Source organism: Trachemys scripta, chromosome 14, assembly GCF_013100865.1.
Source record: "Trachemys scripta elegans isolate TJP31775 chromosome 14, CAS_Tse_1.0, whole genome shotgun sequence".
Taxonomy (NCBI): domain Eukaryota; kingdom Metazoa; phylum Chordata; order Testudines; family Emydidae; genus Trachemys; species Trachemys scripta.
The window spans coordinates 40733825-40745816 of record NC_048311.1 but is presented as its reverse complement, the minus strand read 5'-3'; the positions used below and the strand labels follow the sequence as shown (position 1 = coordinate 40745816).

General features: G+C 59.6%; 2 protein-coding genes across 2 annotated transcripts; both read left to right on the top strand.

Moving 5' to 3' along the window:
* Window positions 1–4655, top strand: FIZ1 (FLT3 interacting zinc finger 1). Its single transcript, XM_034790415.1, has 2 exons — window positions 1–122; window positions 772–4655. Exons 1-2 carry the CDS (start codon window positions 93–95, stop codon window positions 2212–2214), a joined length of 1473 nt encoding a protein of 490 aa, XP_034646306.1. The 5' UTR covers window positions 1–92; the 3' UTR covers window positions 2215–4655.
* A 4126-nt stretch (window positions 4656–8781) lies between these two features.
* On the top strand, window positions 8782–11606 carry LOC117887241 (zinc finger protein 771-like). The gene is made up of 2 exons (XM_034789599.1): window positions 8782–8828; window positions 9594–11606. The coding sequence occupies exon 2, from the start codon at window positions 9605–9607 to the stop codon at window positions 10991–10993; it is 1389 nt and encodes a 462-aa protein (XP_034645490.1). The 5' UTR covers window positions 8782–8828; window positions 9594–9604; the 3' UTR covers window positions 10994–11606.
* The last annotated feature ends 386 nt before the right edge of the window (window positions 11607–11992 follow it).

The window sequence follows — 11992 nt, the reverse complement described above, 5'->3', positions numbered from 1 at the left end:
GGGCGACGAGGGGCACAGCCTACGCCCCCCTCTTCCCGTGGGGCCGGCACCCGCGACCCCCCGCCCGGGGCGGAAGTGACGAGCCCCGGCTCATGCCAAAATGTCGGCGCCCAGGGGGAGCTGTAAGTATTGGGGGGCGCCCCCCCTCCACCGGGGACTGGGGGAGCACAAGGGGCCAGGAGTGGGGAACCCCCGGCTCTGGCTCCAGCCCCCCTGCTCTGGCCACTGGCCCCCACTACCCTGCTAGAGCCGGGGAGAGAACCCAGGAGTCCTGACTCCCAGCCCCCCTCCTCTAACCACTAGCCCCCCACTCCCCTGCCAGAGCCAGGGAGAGAACCCAGGAGTCCTGACTCACAGCCCCCCTCCTCTAACCACTAGCCCCCCACTACCCTGCCAGAGCTGGGGAGAGAACCCAGGAGTCCTGCCCTGCCCCAGCCAGTCACAGGAGGTTCCCGCTGGCTGGTGGCCCGAGCGGTTATAAATAGAGGGGCAGAGCCAGGGCTTTGGAATTAATCTGCTTCCTTGGCCCGGGGCGCCGAGAACCAGGCAATGGGGATCAGGAGATTAACGAGGCCTGCGGGTTTATAACGGTCTGCAGGTAATTACCAGTCCCCTGAGCCAGGGATTGAGGCCAGCGCCCCCTAGAGGGGACAAGCCCCGCGCCCCATTCCCTGCCCCCCTGAGCCAGCCAGTCCCTGCCCTGGGGCGGGATCAGGGCCAGGGCCCCCTAGAGGGAGCATCACTGACTCGGCTCCTGTTTGCGATTCCCAGAGGCATCCGTGGGACTCGGCGGGGATGGAGCGCTATGGCACTGATCTGCCCGGGGGACTGGGCACCGGCTGGGCAGAGGAGCCCGGGCAGCCCCCCGGCCGAGCACCTGGCACCATCGAGTGCATGGTGCCGTGCTTGGACCCGGAGGACAGCCCCAACGGGCTGGCGCCAACCCCGCTGATGGACAATGGGGCGGGCGCCCGGGTGCCCTTCCACTGCTCCGAGTGCGACAAGAGCTTCCGGTACCGCTCGGACCTGCGGCGCCACTTCGCCCGGCACACGGAACTCAAACCCTTCCAGTGCCCGCACTGCAGCAAGAGCTTCAAGCACTCCTTCAACCTGGTCAACCACATCCGCAGCCACACCGGCGAACGCCCCTACCGCTGCACCGTCTGCCCCAAGGGCTTCCGCGACTCCACCGGCCTGCTCCACCACCAGGTGGTGCACACGGGCGAGAAACCCTACTGCTGCCACGTCTGCGAGCTCCGCTTCTCCTCCCGCAGCAGCCTGGGCCGGCACCTCAAGCGCCAGCACCGACCGCCCCCCGGAGGGGTCGCCCCCGAGCCGCCCAGTGCCACCCGCTGCCTGGAGCGCCTGTGCGGCCAGGGGCGGGCGGCCCCCTATGGCTGCGGGGCCTGCGGGCGCCACTTCCGGCTGGCACCCGAGCTGGGGAAGCACTGGCTGGCTCACACCGACATCAAGCCCTTCAAGTGCCCCGACTGCGAGCGCGACTTTAACGCCCCCTCCCTGCTGGAGCGCCACAAACTCACCCACGCCAAGGACCGACCGCTGCTCCTACCCTGCCAAGGCTGTGCGGGCAAGGGGGCCCCGGGGCAGCAGGAGCCGCAGGGGCCGGGCTGCCCGGTCTGCAAGCCCCAGGACACCCGCCCCCTGGACAGCCTGTACCAGTGCGAGTGTGGCACCTTCTTTGCCAACGCCGGCGCCCTGGCCGCTCATCTGGCGGCGCACACGGGCGAGGCCTCCTTCGCCTGCGGCATCTGTGGCATGAGCTTCAGGGCCCTGCCGCCCCTGGAGTCCCACCAGCTGAGCCACGCCATGCTGCTGCCCCCGGAGGGTGCCCCCCAGCCGGTGGCGACGGGGCCTGTGCCGCCAGCTGGCGGGGAGCTGGAGCGCCACCTGCTGCCGCGGCTGGAGCTGCGGGCTTTCCCCGCCCGCCCTGGCAAGAAGCTCTACAAGTGCACGGAGTGCGAGAAGTTCTTCCGCAGCCCGCGGGACCTGGACCGGCACGTGCTGGTGCACACAGGCGAGAAACCCTACCAGTGCACCGAGTGCGGCAAGTTCTTCCGGCACGAGTGCTACCTGAAACGGCACCGGCTGCTCCACAGCGGGGAGCGCCCCTTCCAGTGCAGCGTCTGCCACAAGGGTTTCATCACCTTCAGCAACCTCTCCCGCCACCTCAAACTGCACCGTGGCATCGACTAGCCGGGCGGGGCTCCTGGCAGCCCTGGCCGGCCTGCGCGTCCTGCCTCCCACCTCCGGCTCTCCCTGCTGGCGTAGCCACAGGCTGGCATGTTCTGCTCGGGTGCCCTCTTGGTGTTGGGCCGCGCACACCGGTTTGTTATTGCAGGGTCTCTGGCACATGTCAGTTTGTTATTGTAGGGTCACTCATGAGCGCTGGGCTGCACAGATCGGTTTGTTATTGTAGGGTCTCTCTGCACCTGCCGGTTTGTTATTGGAAGGTCTCATTGCACATGCTGGTTTGTTTTTGTAGGGTCTAATTACAAATGGCAATCTATTGCTGTAGGGTTACTCATGAGCGCAAGCCAGTTTGTTTATTGCAGGATCACTCATTAGTGCTGGGTTGTACACAATGGTTTGTTATTCTAGGGTCTCATTGTACACGCTGGTTTGTTATTGTAGGGTCTCACTACGTATGCTGGCTCGTCATTGTACGGTCCCTCATAAGCTTGGGACTGCACAGAGAAATGTTATTAGAGGGCGTTGGGACTGTGTGGGCCAGTCTGTTATTGCAGGGTCTTTTGAAAGTGCTCACACCGCTGTGTGCCCTAGGCTAGTTATCAGGGGGTTGGTTTCAGCCCTGCCTTGCTTCCAAGGGACAGAAGACCCAGCAGGCACTTAGAATGAATATATTCTATGGGGGAGCTATCAGGGGAGGGATAGCTCAGTGGTTTGAGCATTGGCCTCCTAAACCCAGGGTTGTGAGTTCAGTCCTTGAGGGGGCCATTTAGGGAGCTGGGGCAAAATCAGTACTTGGTCCTGCTAGTGAAGGCAGGGGGCTGGACTCAATGACCAAGGTCCCTTCCAGTTCTATGATATAGGTATATCTTTATATATATATATATATATATATATAGGGATTCTGCACTGAGACTATTGCCTGCACCGCCCAGCATCCCCACTAGGGGTCTCTATACATCCAGGGCCATAGTGTCTCCTGGACACTATCCCTTCCTGCATTGCTCTGCTCAGTGGTTTTGCCCCATGTGCCCCCATCTCTGCCTTGTGACCCCCTGTCAGGGACCCTCTCTCATCAGTTCACACGAGCTGGGGGTCTGGCTCCATGGACTCAATGGAGCTACGTCCAATTTATTCCAGTTTATGAATCTATCATCTAGGGAGAGCAGAATATTGGAGCCACGGGGGGAATTTTAAGGCCGAGGCTGGAGGCTGCCCCAGAGACTAGGCAGGGCCTTTAACATACAGACTCGGACCCAATTGGACCAGAAGGAATCTCCAGATTCTTCCCTGCACCGCGGTCCGTGCGATACCGACCCAGGCAGCCTCAGCTGCCACACTGCCATCCAGCCCGTGTGGAGGCGTCGGCTTGGATCCCACCGCTGACACCAAATCCTTAGTGATGGCCAAGACCCCTTCACGTGCACACACATCCTAGTCCGCACTGGTGACTGGAGAACCAGCAAGCCTGTGAGCTTGGATCTAGCCCTGCCTGTCTTTTCGACTGCAGGATGTGGGGGTGTCACTCAGGCGCCCCTCCTCCAACCTTCCACATGTCCTCTCACCCAGCTACATCCTGGGGGGAGGGATAGCTCAGTGCTTTGAGCATTGGCCTGATAAACCCAGAGTTGTGAGTTCAATCCTTGAGAGGGCCATTAGGGAACTGGGGTAAAAATCTGTCTCGGGATTGGTCCTGCTTTGAGCAGGGGGTTGGATTAAATGACCACCTGAGGTCCCTTCCAACTTTGATATTCTATGAAAAGATGCTTCTCTCCCATTGCACGCTGGTGTGTTATTGTAGGGTCTCTCAGTTGTGTGTTCCACACCCTTTGGTTATTGTAGGGTCTCTCATAATGCCAAGGGTCACACTTGTTATTGTAGGGTCATTTGCAGACATTGCCAGTTCAGTACCACAGGGAAACTCCTGTGCTGCAGATGCTGGTTTATTATTGTAGGGTCCCTCGTAAACACATGGTTGCCCACACTGGTTTGCAGTTGTGGGATCTCTGCTGGACACTAGGCTGCAGCCGCTAGGGCTTGTTATTGTAGGGTCTTCTCAACGCTGGGCCGCACACATCAGCTTGTTATTGTGAGGTCTCCCAGGAGTGCAGATCTGCGGACGCTTTGCTCAGCTGCAGAAGGGACACGGCGCTGGTTTTGAGGGGAGGGGAGACAGACACCGGAGCCGGAGGTGGGAAGAGAGCAAATCTCAGATTTTGGATTGACTGGGCCTTCCCTGTCCCTTGGCATGCGATACCCTGCTGTGGCGCCAACTCTAGTTCCCAAGAGCCAGATCCCCGTTTTTTGGTTTCAAATAGTTTAGTGTTGTTTTTTTCTCTCCCTTTGTTTGTAAAGAATCCCCCGAACTCCCCTGCTGAGAAGCTCGACACTGAAAAACCAGGAAATAAAAAAACTCTCTCCCTCTCCTGACCAAGTCCCGGCTTTTATTTCTTCTGGATGCCAAAAACTGGCGGGGAGGGTGTGGGGGATGGGGACAGGCCCCAAGTTTGGGCAGGACTCCCTAGGGCGTCTGCTCCTTGTTCTTCGGGTCAGCAAATCCAGTCAGTTCACCCCTTTCGGATACGGATCAAAACCCATCTTCAAACCAGAGAGGCCGTTTGCCCCCTGCTTCTCCTATGGGAAGGCTGCTCCGGAACCTCACTCAGTTCCTGGTTAAAAACCACCTTTGAAGTGTACCCACGGCCCATTTGCGTTAGGCCTATGCTGTCTTGCAGCTTCGCTTCCTCTTCTCCCTGCCCGGTGGCGACGTCCGGCGGTTTAAGCTAAACACGCCGAGCTCTTTCAGTCTCTGCTGCTAAGATCAGCTCTTCCATCGCCCGATCAGCGCGTGGGTTTTCCGAACAAACCCAACTTCAGTTCGAACGGCAGCTCCTCAAATGAAATTGCCGTGGTTAGGTACAACATTTGATATACGTTTTTTTTTTTTACCCTTGATTATGATCTGGTTGTGGATCCACCAACCATCTCGCTGGTTAGCTTACCAAAAAGAAGATTGAGCGGTGATTTGGTTACGGTTACCTTCTGGGAGAAACACTGCCTGTGTAACGGGGTGATCTGGGGCACAGCCCAATCCCCTGTTCCATGGCATGGCTGAAGGAATTTTGATTTCCTTACCCCTTCTCGACCTGAGCCGCTGGTCACAGTTCAGGGTGCAGGGCACGTTCCTGGTGGAAGTAGAAATTGATGGAGTTTGCTGTCATCTTGTTTATTTACAAAGTCAGGGAGGACCACGAACGAGAGTGGTTTCTAAGCGTGCTGCCCCTCGACAACAGACCCCACAGCGCGCTCCCTAGCTTTTCCCACGTCCTGTGCCGTGCTCACGGGCTGCTGCTTGGCTGTCTTGCATTTCTGGCTCCGAGGCGCCTCTGTCGCCAGGGTCCATGGCCACGTCTACGCTACAGGCTTTGGCCGACGCCCCCGGTCCGGCGACATACAGCCAACGGTTGCATACCGCTCGGGCGCTCGGCTGCTGGCGTCGGCACTGAGGGTATGCACTAGGACCCCATGCCTAATGCGCTGTTAGTCTTAAAGGTGCCACAGGACCCTCTGTTGCTTTTTACAGATTCAGACTAACACGGCTACCCCTCTGATACTGTAGGCCCAGGTATTTCAAAATAATACAGGTTTGGTTGGTAAAATAGCCATGCTGACGTTATACACCTAGGGTGCTGTCTGGCTTAATACCATCCGCCGCGCTGCTTAAAAACCACTGAGCGCTGTCTAAAATCAACACCGCCCCTATCAAATGGGTTCAAAACTGGCTAACTGATAGATCTCAAAGAAGACGAGCTCAAAAGCTCATGAGACGCAGTAGGGAGTGGGGCGGATTGACCTGGGAATGTTGCGTGGGAGTTTTACTGGGACTGGCTGCATTGGGGATGGGATAGCAGGGTGTGACTTAATTTGTGGGACTATTCCTGAGCCCAGGAGGGGGGCTGGGGCCAGGTGACACCTTTTGCCCCGGAAACTGGGCAAAGGCTGGAGGAGCCGGGGGTGTGTATGTGGAGGAGACGTCTGGAGGGGGTTTCAGTTTGGAGCTGGCTGGTGAAACGGAGGGAGCCCCAGGGCTGGGGTCTAAGCTCCCTGCCCCCCAGAGGGACCTGACTGAGGGGTCCTGTTTGTACCTACAAGCTCTGTTGTGGACTGTGTTCCTGTCGTCTAATAAACCTTCCATTTTACTGGCTGGCTGAGAGTCACGGTGAATCACAGGAAATAGGGAGGTGCTGGGCCCTGACTCCCCCACACTCCATGACAGCTCGTCTCTCTCGCCAACAGAAGTTGGTCCAATGCATGATCTGAACTCGCCCCCCTTCTCTCGCCAATATCCGAGCTTGAACAACGCTGCGAACGCTGCCCGGGTTGGACAGGGTTCAGAAAAGGGCTACAAGAAGAATTGAAGGTCTGGGAAATCTGCCTTCGAAAGAGTGGTTTATGGAGCTCTATCTGTGTAGATTCATAGGTACAAAGGACCGAGGGACTGGTCCGACTGCTGATATAACGAGGCTGGGTGCAATTTGATTTTTATTTTTTTATAGTTTTGGTGGAAAGCATCACTGTCTATTCTGAAGCCGTTTTTATTTTACTTTTACCGATTTCTACATGTCCACAGTTGCAGGAACTTATGGGGGCGGGTCAGGTAATAATTATTTAATGCCAGGCGACGTTGAGATTCATCCCGTTAAAACTTTAGAACCGTTAAAACACAAATGGTCGACAGCACCCGTCAAAACAGACAAAGCAAACAGCCTTTAATCAAGCCGCATATTTAGGGCCCTACCAAATTCACGGCCCTTAAAACCCTGTGACCGTGACTTTGGCCAAAGTGGACGGTGAATTTGGTAGGGCCCTGTGCATATTGCCTCCTTTGCTTGGCTGTACGGTTTGATTATTATGGATGAAAATCTTTTGCGTGGGGGCAGTGAAATTGACCTTTATCGGGATGGCATTTACCCATAAAAACCGAATACTTCCAAGCCAAGGCAGGACACAGGCCAGGAGACTGCCCTGAATGACATCCAGCTACTTTCTCCACGAGGCAATTGGATCACAGGCTCCATGGGGGACGAGATTACTGGGTGTAGGTGGCTTTCACTGAGCAGCAAAAGACAGTGTGTCCAGGTGGTGAAGGGAGATAAATTCAGGCTAGAAATAAGGTGCAGAATATTATCAGGGAGGAGAATGAATCACTGAACCAACGGAGCTAGGGACCGGGTGGATTCAGTATAAATAAGATCAGGAAGCTGTTAGTAACTGAAACGTTTCTAGGGTTTAATTCACCGGAACAGATTTTGCAGTTGGATTTAAATTTCCCAGGCTGTCTTTGGAAACCAGCTGCCATTCGTTAGGCGGTTTGTAGTGGTGCCCAGTGGATCCAGGTGAGATCGGAGCCCGTCAGGCCGGGCGCTGCCCAGACGCAGAGTCACCAAGCCCAAGTGTTGTACTTAAAGTACTGCACCAGATCTTTTCAGGGGGAATAAGGCAAAACGCCACATTTATTAGTAATACATGTATTCATTAACACTGTATCATATGAGATATATATATATATTACACTCACACACACACAAACACACTCCGTCTTGATGTTGTTACCAAATAGTTGCTCCCCTTAACTGCACTGGCCAGGTGAGTTAGATGGGGAGGGGGTGGAGCCGGGCTTCTGCCGATCCGGATCGATGCTCCCATGTTGACCAGACGAGACCCGGGGTCCTCTGCAAGACACCTCACTTTTATAGCAGCTTCCCTCTCATGCAAATCTACACCAGATTCAAACTCTGTGTCTGTGTCCATTGGTCCTTTGTGCTGCTTCCTTCTGGGTGTTGTCCCAATGCTGCAAAGAGGGTGTTTCCAAAAGAAGGTGCTGGCTTCTAAACCTGGAGGCCGTCAGTATGTCTCCTTGTTTTTAATGAGCTCACTTGACATGTTTTATTGTCCTTGGGTCTGGCTCCCAGCCCCTCTCCAATGGTTGAGGCTGTCTGGAGGTGCTGCCTTCCATGCCTTCCTCAGTCACACCTCCTTCATTCAAGAGGGCAATTGATTGGGGGGGGGGGAGCTCTTGTTCTACTGCTAGCAAAAAGACATTTTTCTTCTATCTTATTCTATCCTTAGGGGCTATAATATTATACCAAGGGCAATGCAAAGTTTCTAAATGAGGCTTTGATACAAAGTCCCATGAAAACAGAGGTCACACGTGGGTAAACCCACTACAAGGTGATATGAAGAGGCACAATGCAAAGTCATATGAAAATTATCAGAGATTTATCTACACAAGGGTCCTTGCTCAACACAATGTCTTAAAACTCCCCCTTTGGTATTTCTTCTGCCCTTGTAAGTTACCAGACCCCCACCCCCCTCCCAGAGCTGGGGCTAGAACCCAGGAGTCCTGGCTCCCAGCCCCCCTGCTCTACCCACCACTTCCCTCCCAGAGCTGGGGACAGAGCCCAGGTGTCCTGGCCCCCAGCTGCTCTCTCTGCATTTGCACTAGTGTGTGTGAGCACCAGTGTGTGTTTCTGAGGGGGACGAGATAGGCTGCGACACAGACACACTCATCGCCCCCCTGCGCCCCCCCCCTTGCACGGAGTCTGCAGCTGGCAGCAGAGGTAACACCCGGGCGAGCCCTCGCGGGGTGGGGCCCTGGCCCAGGTCCAGGGATGCTGCGTTTGGGGGGAGGAGGGGATCCAGGCGCTCAGTGCTCCATGCGGGGGAGGGACTGGACGTGCAGCCCCCCCCCGCCCCCCATGGGAGGGGCAGCAGCCGGTTTGCAGAGAGCGTGGGGTGGGGGGGCGGATTAACCCTTAAAGAGGTGGATAGGGAGTGAGCCGGGTAGTAGTGACACTGACGGGGCGGGGCTGGGGGCCAGTCAGCCCCCCCCCATTCCTAATCTTGCGGGCAGCGGGGCGGGGGGTCAGCAGGGGGCGCTGGGCTGCGGGGAGCGTGGCCGAAGGTCAGCAGGGGGCGCTGGCCTGCGGGGAGTGGGGCTGGGAGTCAGTAGGGGGCTCTGGGCTGCGGGGAGCGGGGCCGGAGGTCAGCAGGGGGCGCTGGCCTGCGGGGAGCGGGGCGGGGGGTCAGTAGGGGGCTCTGGGCTGCGGGGAGCGGGGCTGGAGGTCAGCAGGGGGCGCTGGCCTGCGGGGAGTGGGGCGGGCGGTCAGTAGGGGGCGCTGGGCTGCGGGGAGCAGGGTGGGGGCAGGGAGCAGGGCAGGGGCTCAGCAGAGGGCGCGGGGGAGCGGGACCGGGGGTCATCAGGGGGCACTCTCCCCTGGCTGTCAGTGCCAGCCCCGATACCCAAGCACTGCCAGGTTGGGGGACATTTCCCATCATTACTTCCTCCCTACCTGACCCCCCCATATCTTTTCCTTCCCACCCAGGGCTCCCCACAATGGAGACTGAGCTGCCCGAGTCCCCACCCTCCTCCACACCGGGGCTGCCCCCCGACTCCCCCCAGGAGGAGCCGCCCCCAGAGCTGCCGGGCAGGCCCCCACACCGGCTGCCCCACCAGTGCGCCTCGTGCCAGCGCCGCTTTGCCCAGGCCCACGGCCTCCGGCAGCACCGGTGCTGTCCCCGCGACCCGCCCGCCCAGAGCCCGGCCGGCGGCAAATCCCACCGGTGCCGCTCCGGTGCCAAGCGTGGGCACCAGTGCCTGGTGTGCGGGAAGCAGTTCAAATTCCCCTACTACCTGGCGCGGCACGGCCTGACCCACGGCGGGCAGAAGCCGTTCCAGTGCCCGGTATGCCACAAGGCCTTCCGCCGCCCGGCCCACCTGGCCCGCCACCAGCGCACCCACGCCCGCCAGCACTTCCCGGAGCCGGCCGAGAGGCCGCGCCAGCAGGCCGGGCCCCCAGGCGAGGGGCACGGGGGCGAGGAAGCCGACGAGAAGCAGGTGCTGCTGCAGGCGGACTGGACGTTGCTGTGCTTGGGCTGCCACGAGGCCTTCGAGACCAAGGGCGAGCTGAAGGCCCACAAGTGCTTCAAGGCGCGGGGCCGGGCTGGGCTGGGCGGCGCCCAGCGACACCAGTGCAGCGTGTGCCACAAATTCTTCGCCCGCCCCTGGTCCCTGTCGCGCCACCGCCGGGTGCACACGGGCGAGAAGCCCTTTGCCTGCCCCGACTGCGGCATGACCTTCCGCCTCTCCTCCTACCTCAAGCAGCACAGCCGGTGCCATGGGGCTGGGGCCGGGCTGCCCTTCGGCTGCCCGCTCTGCCGCCAGCGCTTCCGCAAGGCGGGCGAGCTGGCCAGCCACCGGCGGGCGCACGGGGAAGCCGCCCCCGGGCCGGAGCAGCCCCACAAGGGCTCCGAGTGCAGCGTCTGCGGGAAAGCCTTCAAGAGCAAGTACGACCTGGCCACCCACTTCCTGATCCACACGGGCGAGCTGCCCTACCCCTGCGGCCAGTGTGGCAAGCGCTTCCGGCGCCTCTCCCACCTCAAGCAGCACCAGGTCACCCACACGGGCGCCCGGCCCTTCCAGTGCGTGCTCTGCCAGAAGGAATTCAAGCGGCTGGCCGACCTGGCCCGCCACCGGCAGGTCCACCAGGGGGACAAGCCCCACCAGTGCGGCATCTGCCACAAGTTCTTCTCCCGCGCCTACAGCCTCCTGCGGCACCAGCGCGGGCACCGGCCCGAGCTCCTGGCCGCCGCCCGCCCCGAGGCCTTCCTCAGCAACTCCTGCTTCGACAGCCAGGACCACTCCGCCTTCTGCACCCCAGAGGAGGAGGACGAGGAGGAGGAGGAGGAAGGGGGTGCGGCCGGCGGCTCTGGGGAGGGCTCATGACGTGCATTCTGAGCTGGATTTGGGGGGGGGGATGGCGGGATCCCCTGGGGCCTGGTGTGGGGGGACCCCTGGATCAGAGTTGCAAGGAAAGGGTCCAAAGCGCCCCCCACCCATCTCCTGAGCCAGTCCTTGAAATCTACTCCTGGGAGTTTGGGGGGGGGGATGCATGGAGATATATTGGGGGTAGTGGGGGGGCAGAGGAGAGGGCTGGGGGGGGCAAAGGGAACAGACCCTGTAAGAGGGTAAGATGAGGAGGAGGGGTATTGGGTGGGGTCGTCCCACACCTCTGTTGCGGGGGGGTTAGATGTTGAGATCTGGGCGGGGGGGCTGGTTAATAGCCGAGGGGAGGGTGAATTGGGGAGCAGCCCAGCCAGCACCGGGGATGGAAGGACAAAGTGAGGAATGGCACACGGGGCCCCAGGGTGGGGGCTAGCTGGCCTTGGGCAGGGGGCAGGGAATGGGGCCTCTCCCCTCCAGGGTTAGATACTAGGCTAAATGGGCCCATGGGTCTGGGGGGGGCAGGGGATCACACCATGTTCTGGGATGAAGGAAAGGGGTATCCCTAGATGGGGCACGCCATGTTCTGAGATGGGGGAGGGGGTACCCCTAGATGGGGCATACCATGTTCTGGGATGGGGGGAGGGGTACCCTTAGATGGGTCACGCCATGTTCTGGGATGGGGGGAGGGGTACCCTTAGATGGGGCACGCCATGTTCTGAGATGGAGGGAGGGGGTACCCCTAGATGGGGCATGCCATGGTCTGGGGGGGGGGGGGGAGTGTCAGGATGTAGAACTGTGGGTCCAGGAGCCCCACCCATCCCTGTCCCGCTGTGATCCCTGAGGGCAGCGAAGGGCCTAGCCCCCATCCCCCCCCATGTCCCCCTGTGGTTCCCTGACCCACTGACACAGGGCCCTGCCCCAAGCCCTGCTCTCCCCCCAGACTGTTTAGCATCTCACTGGGGGGGGCAGTCACGGGGTGGGGGGAGGGATGGGAAATTG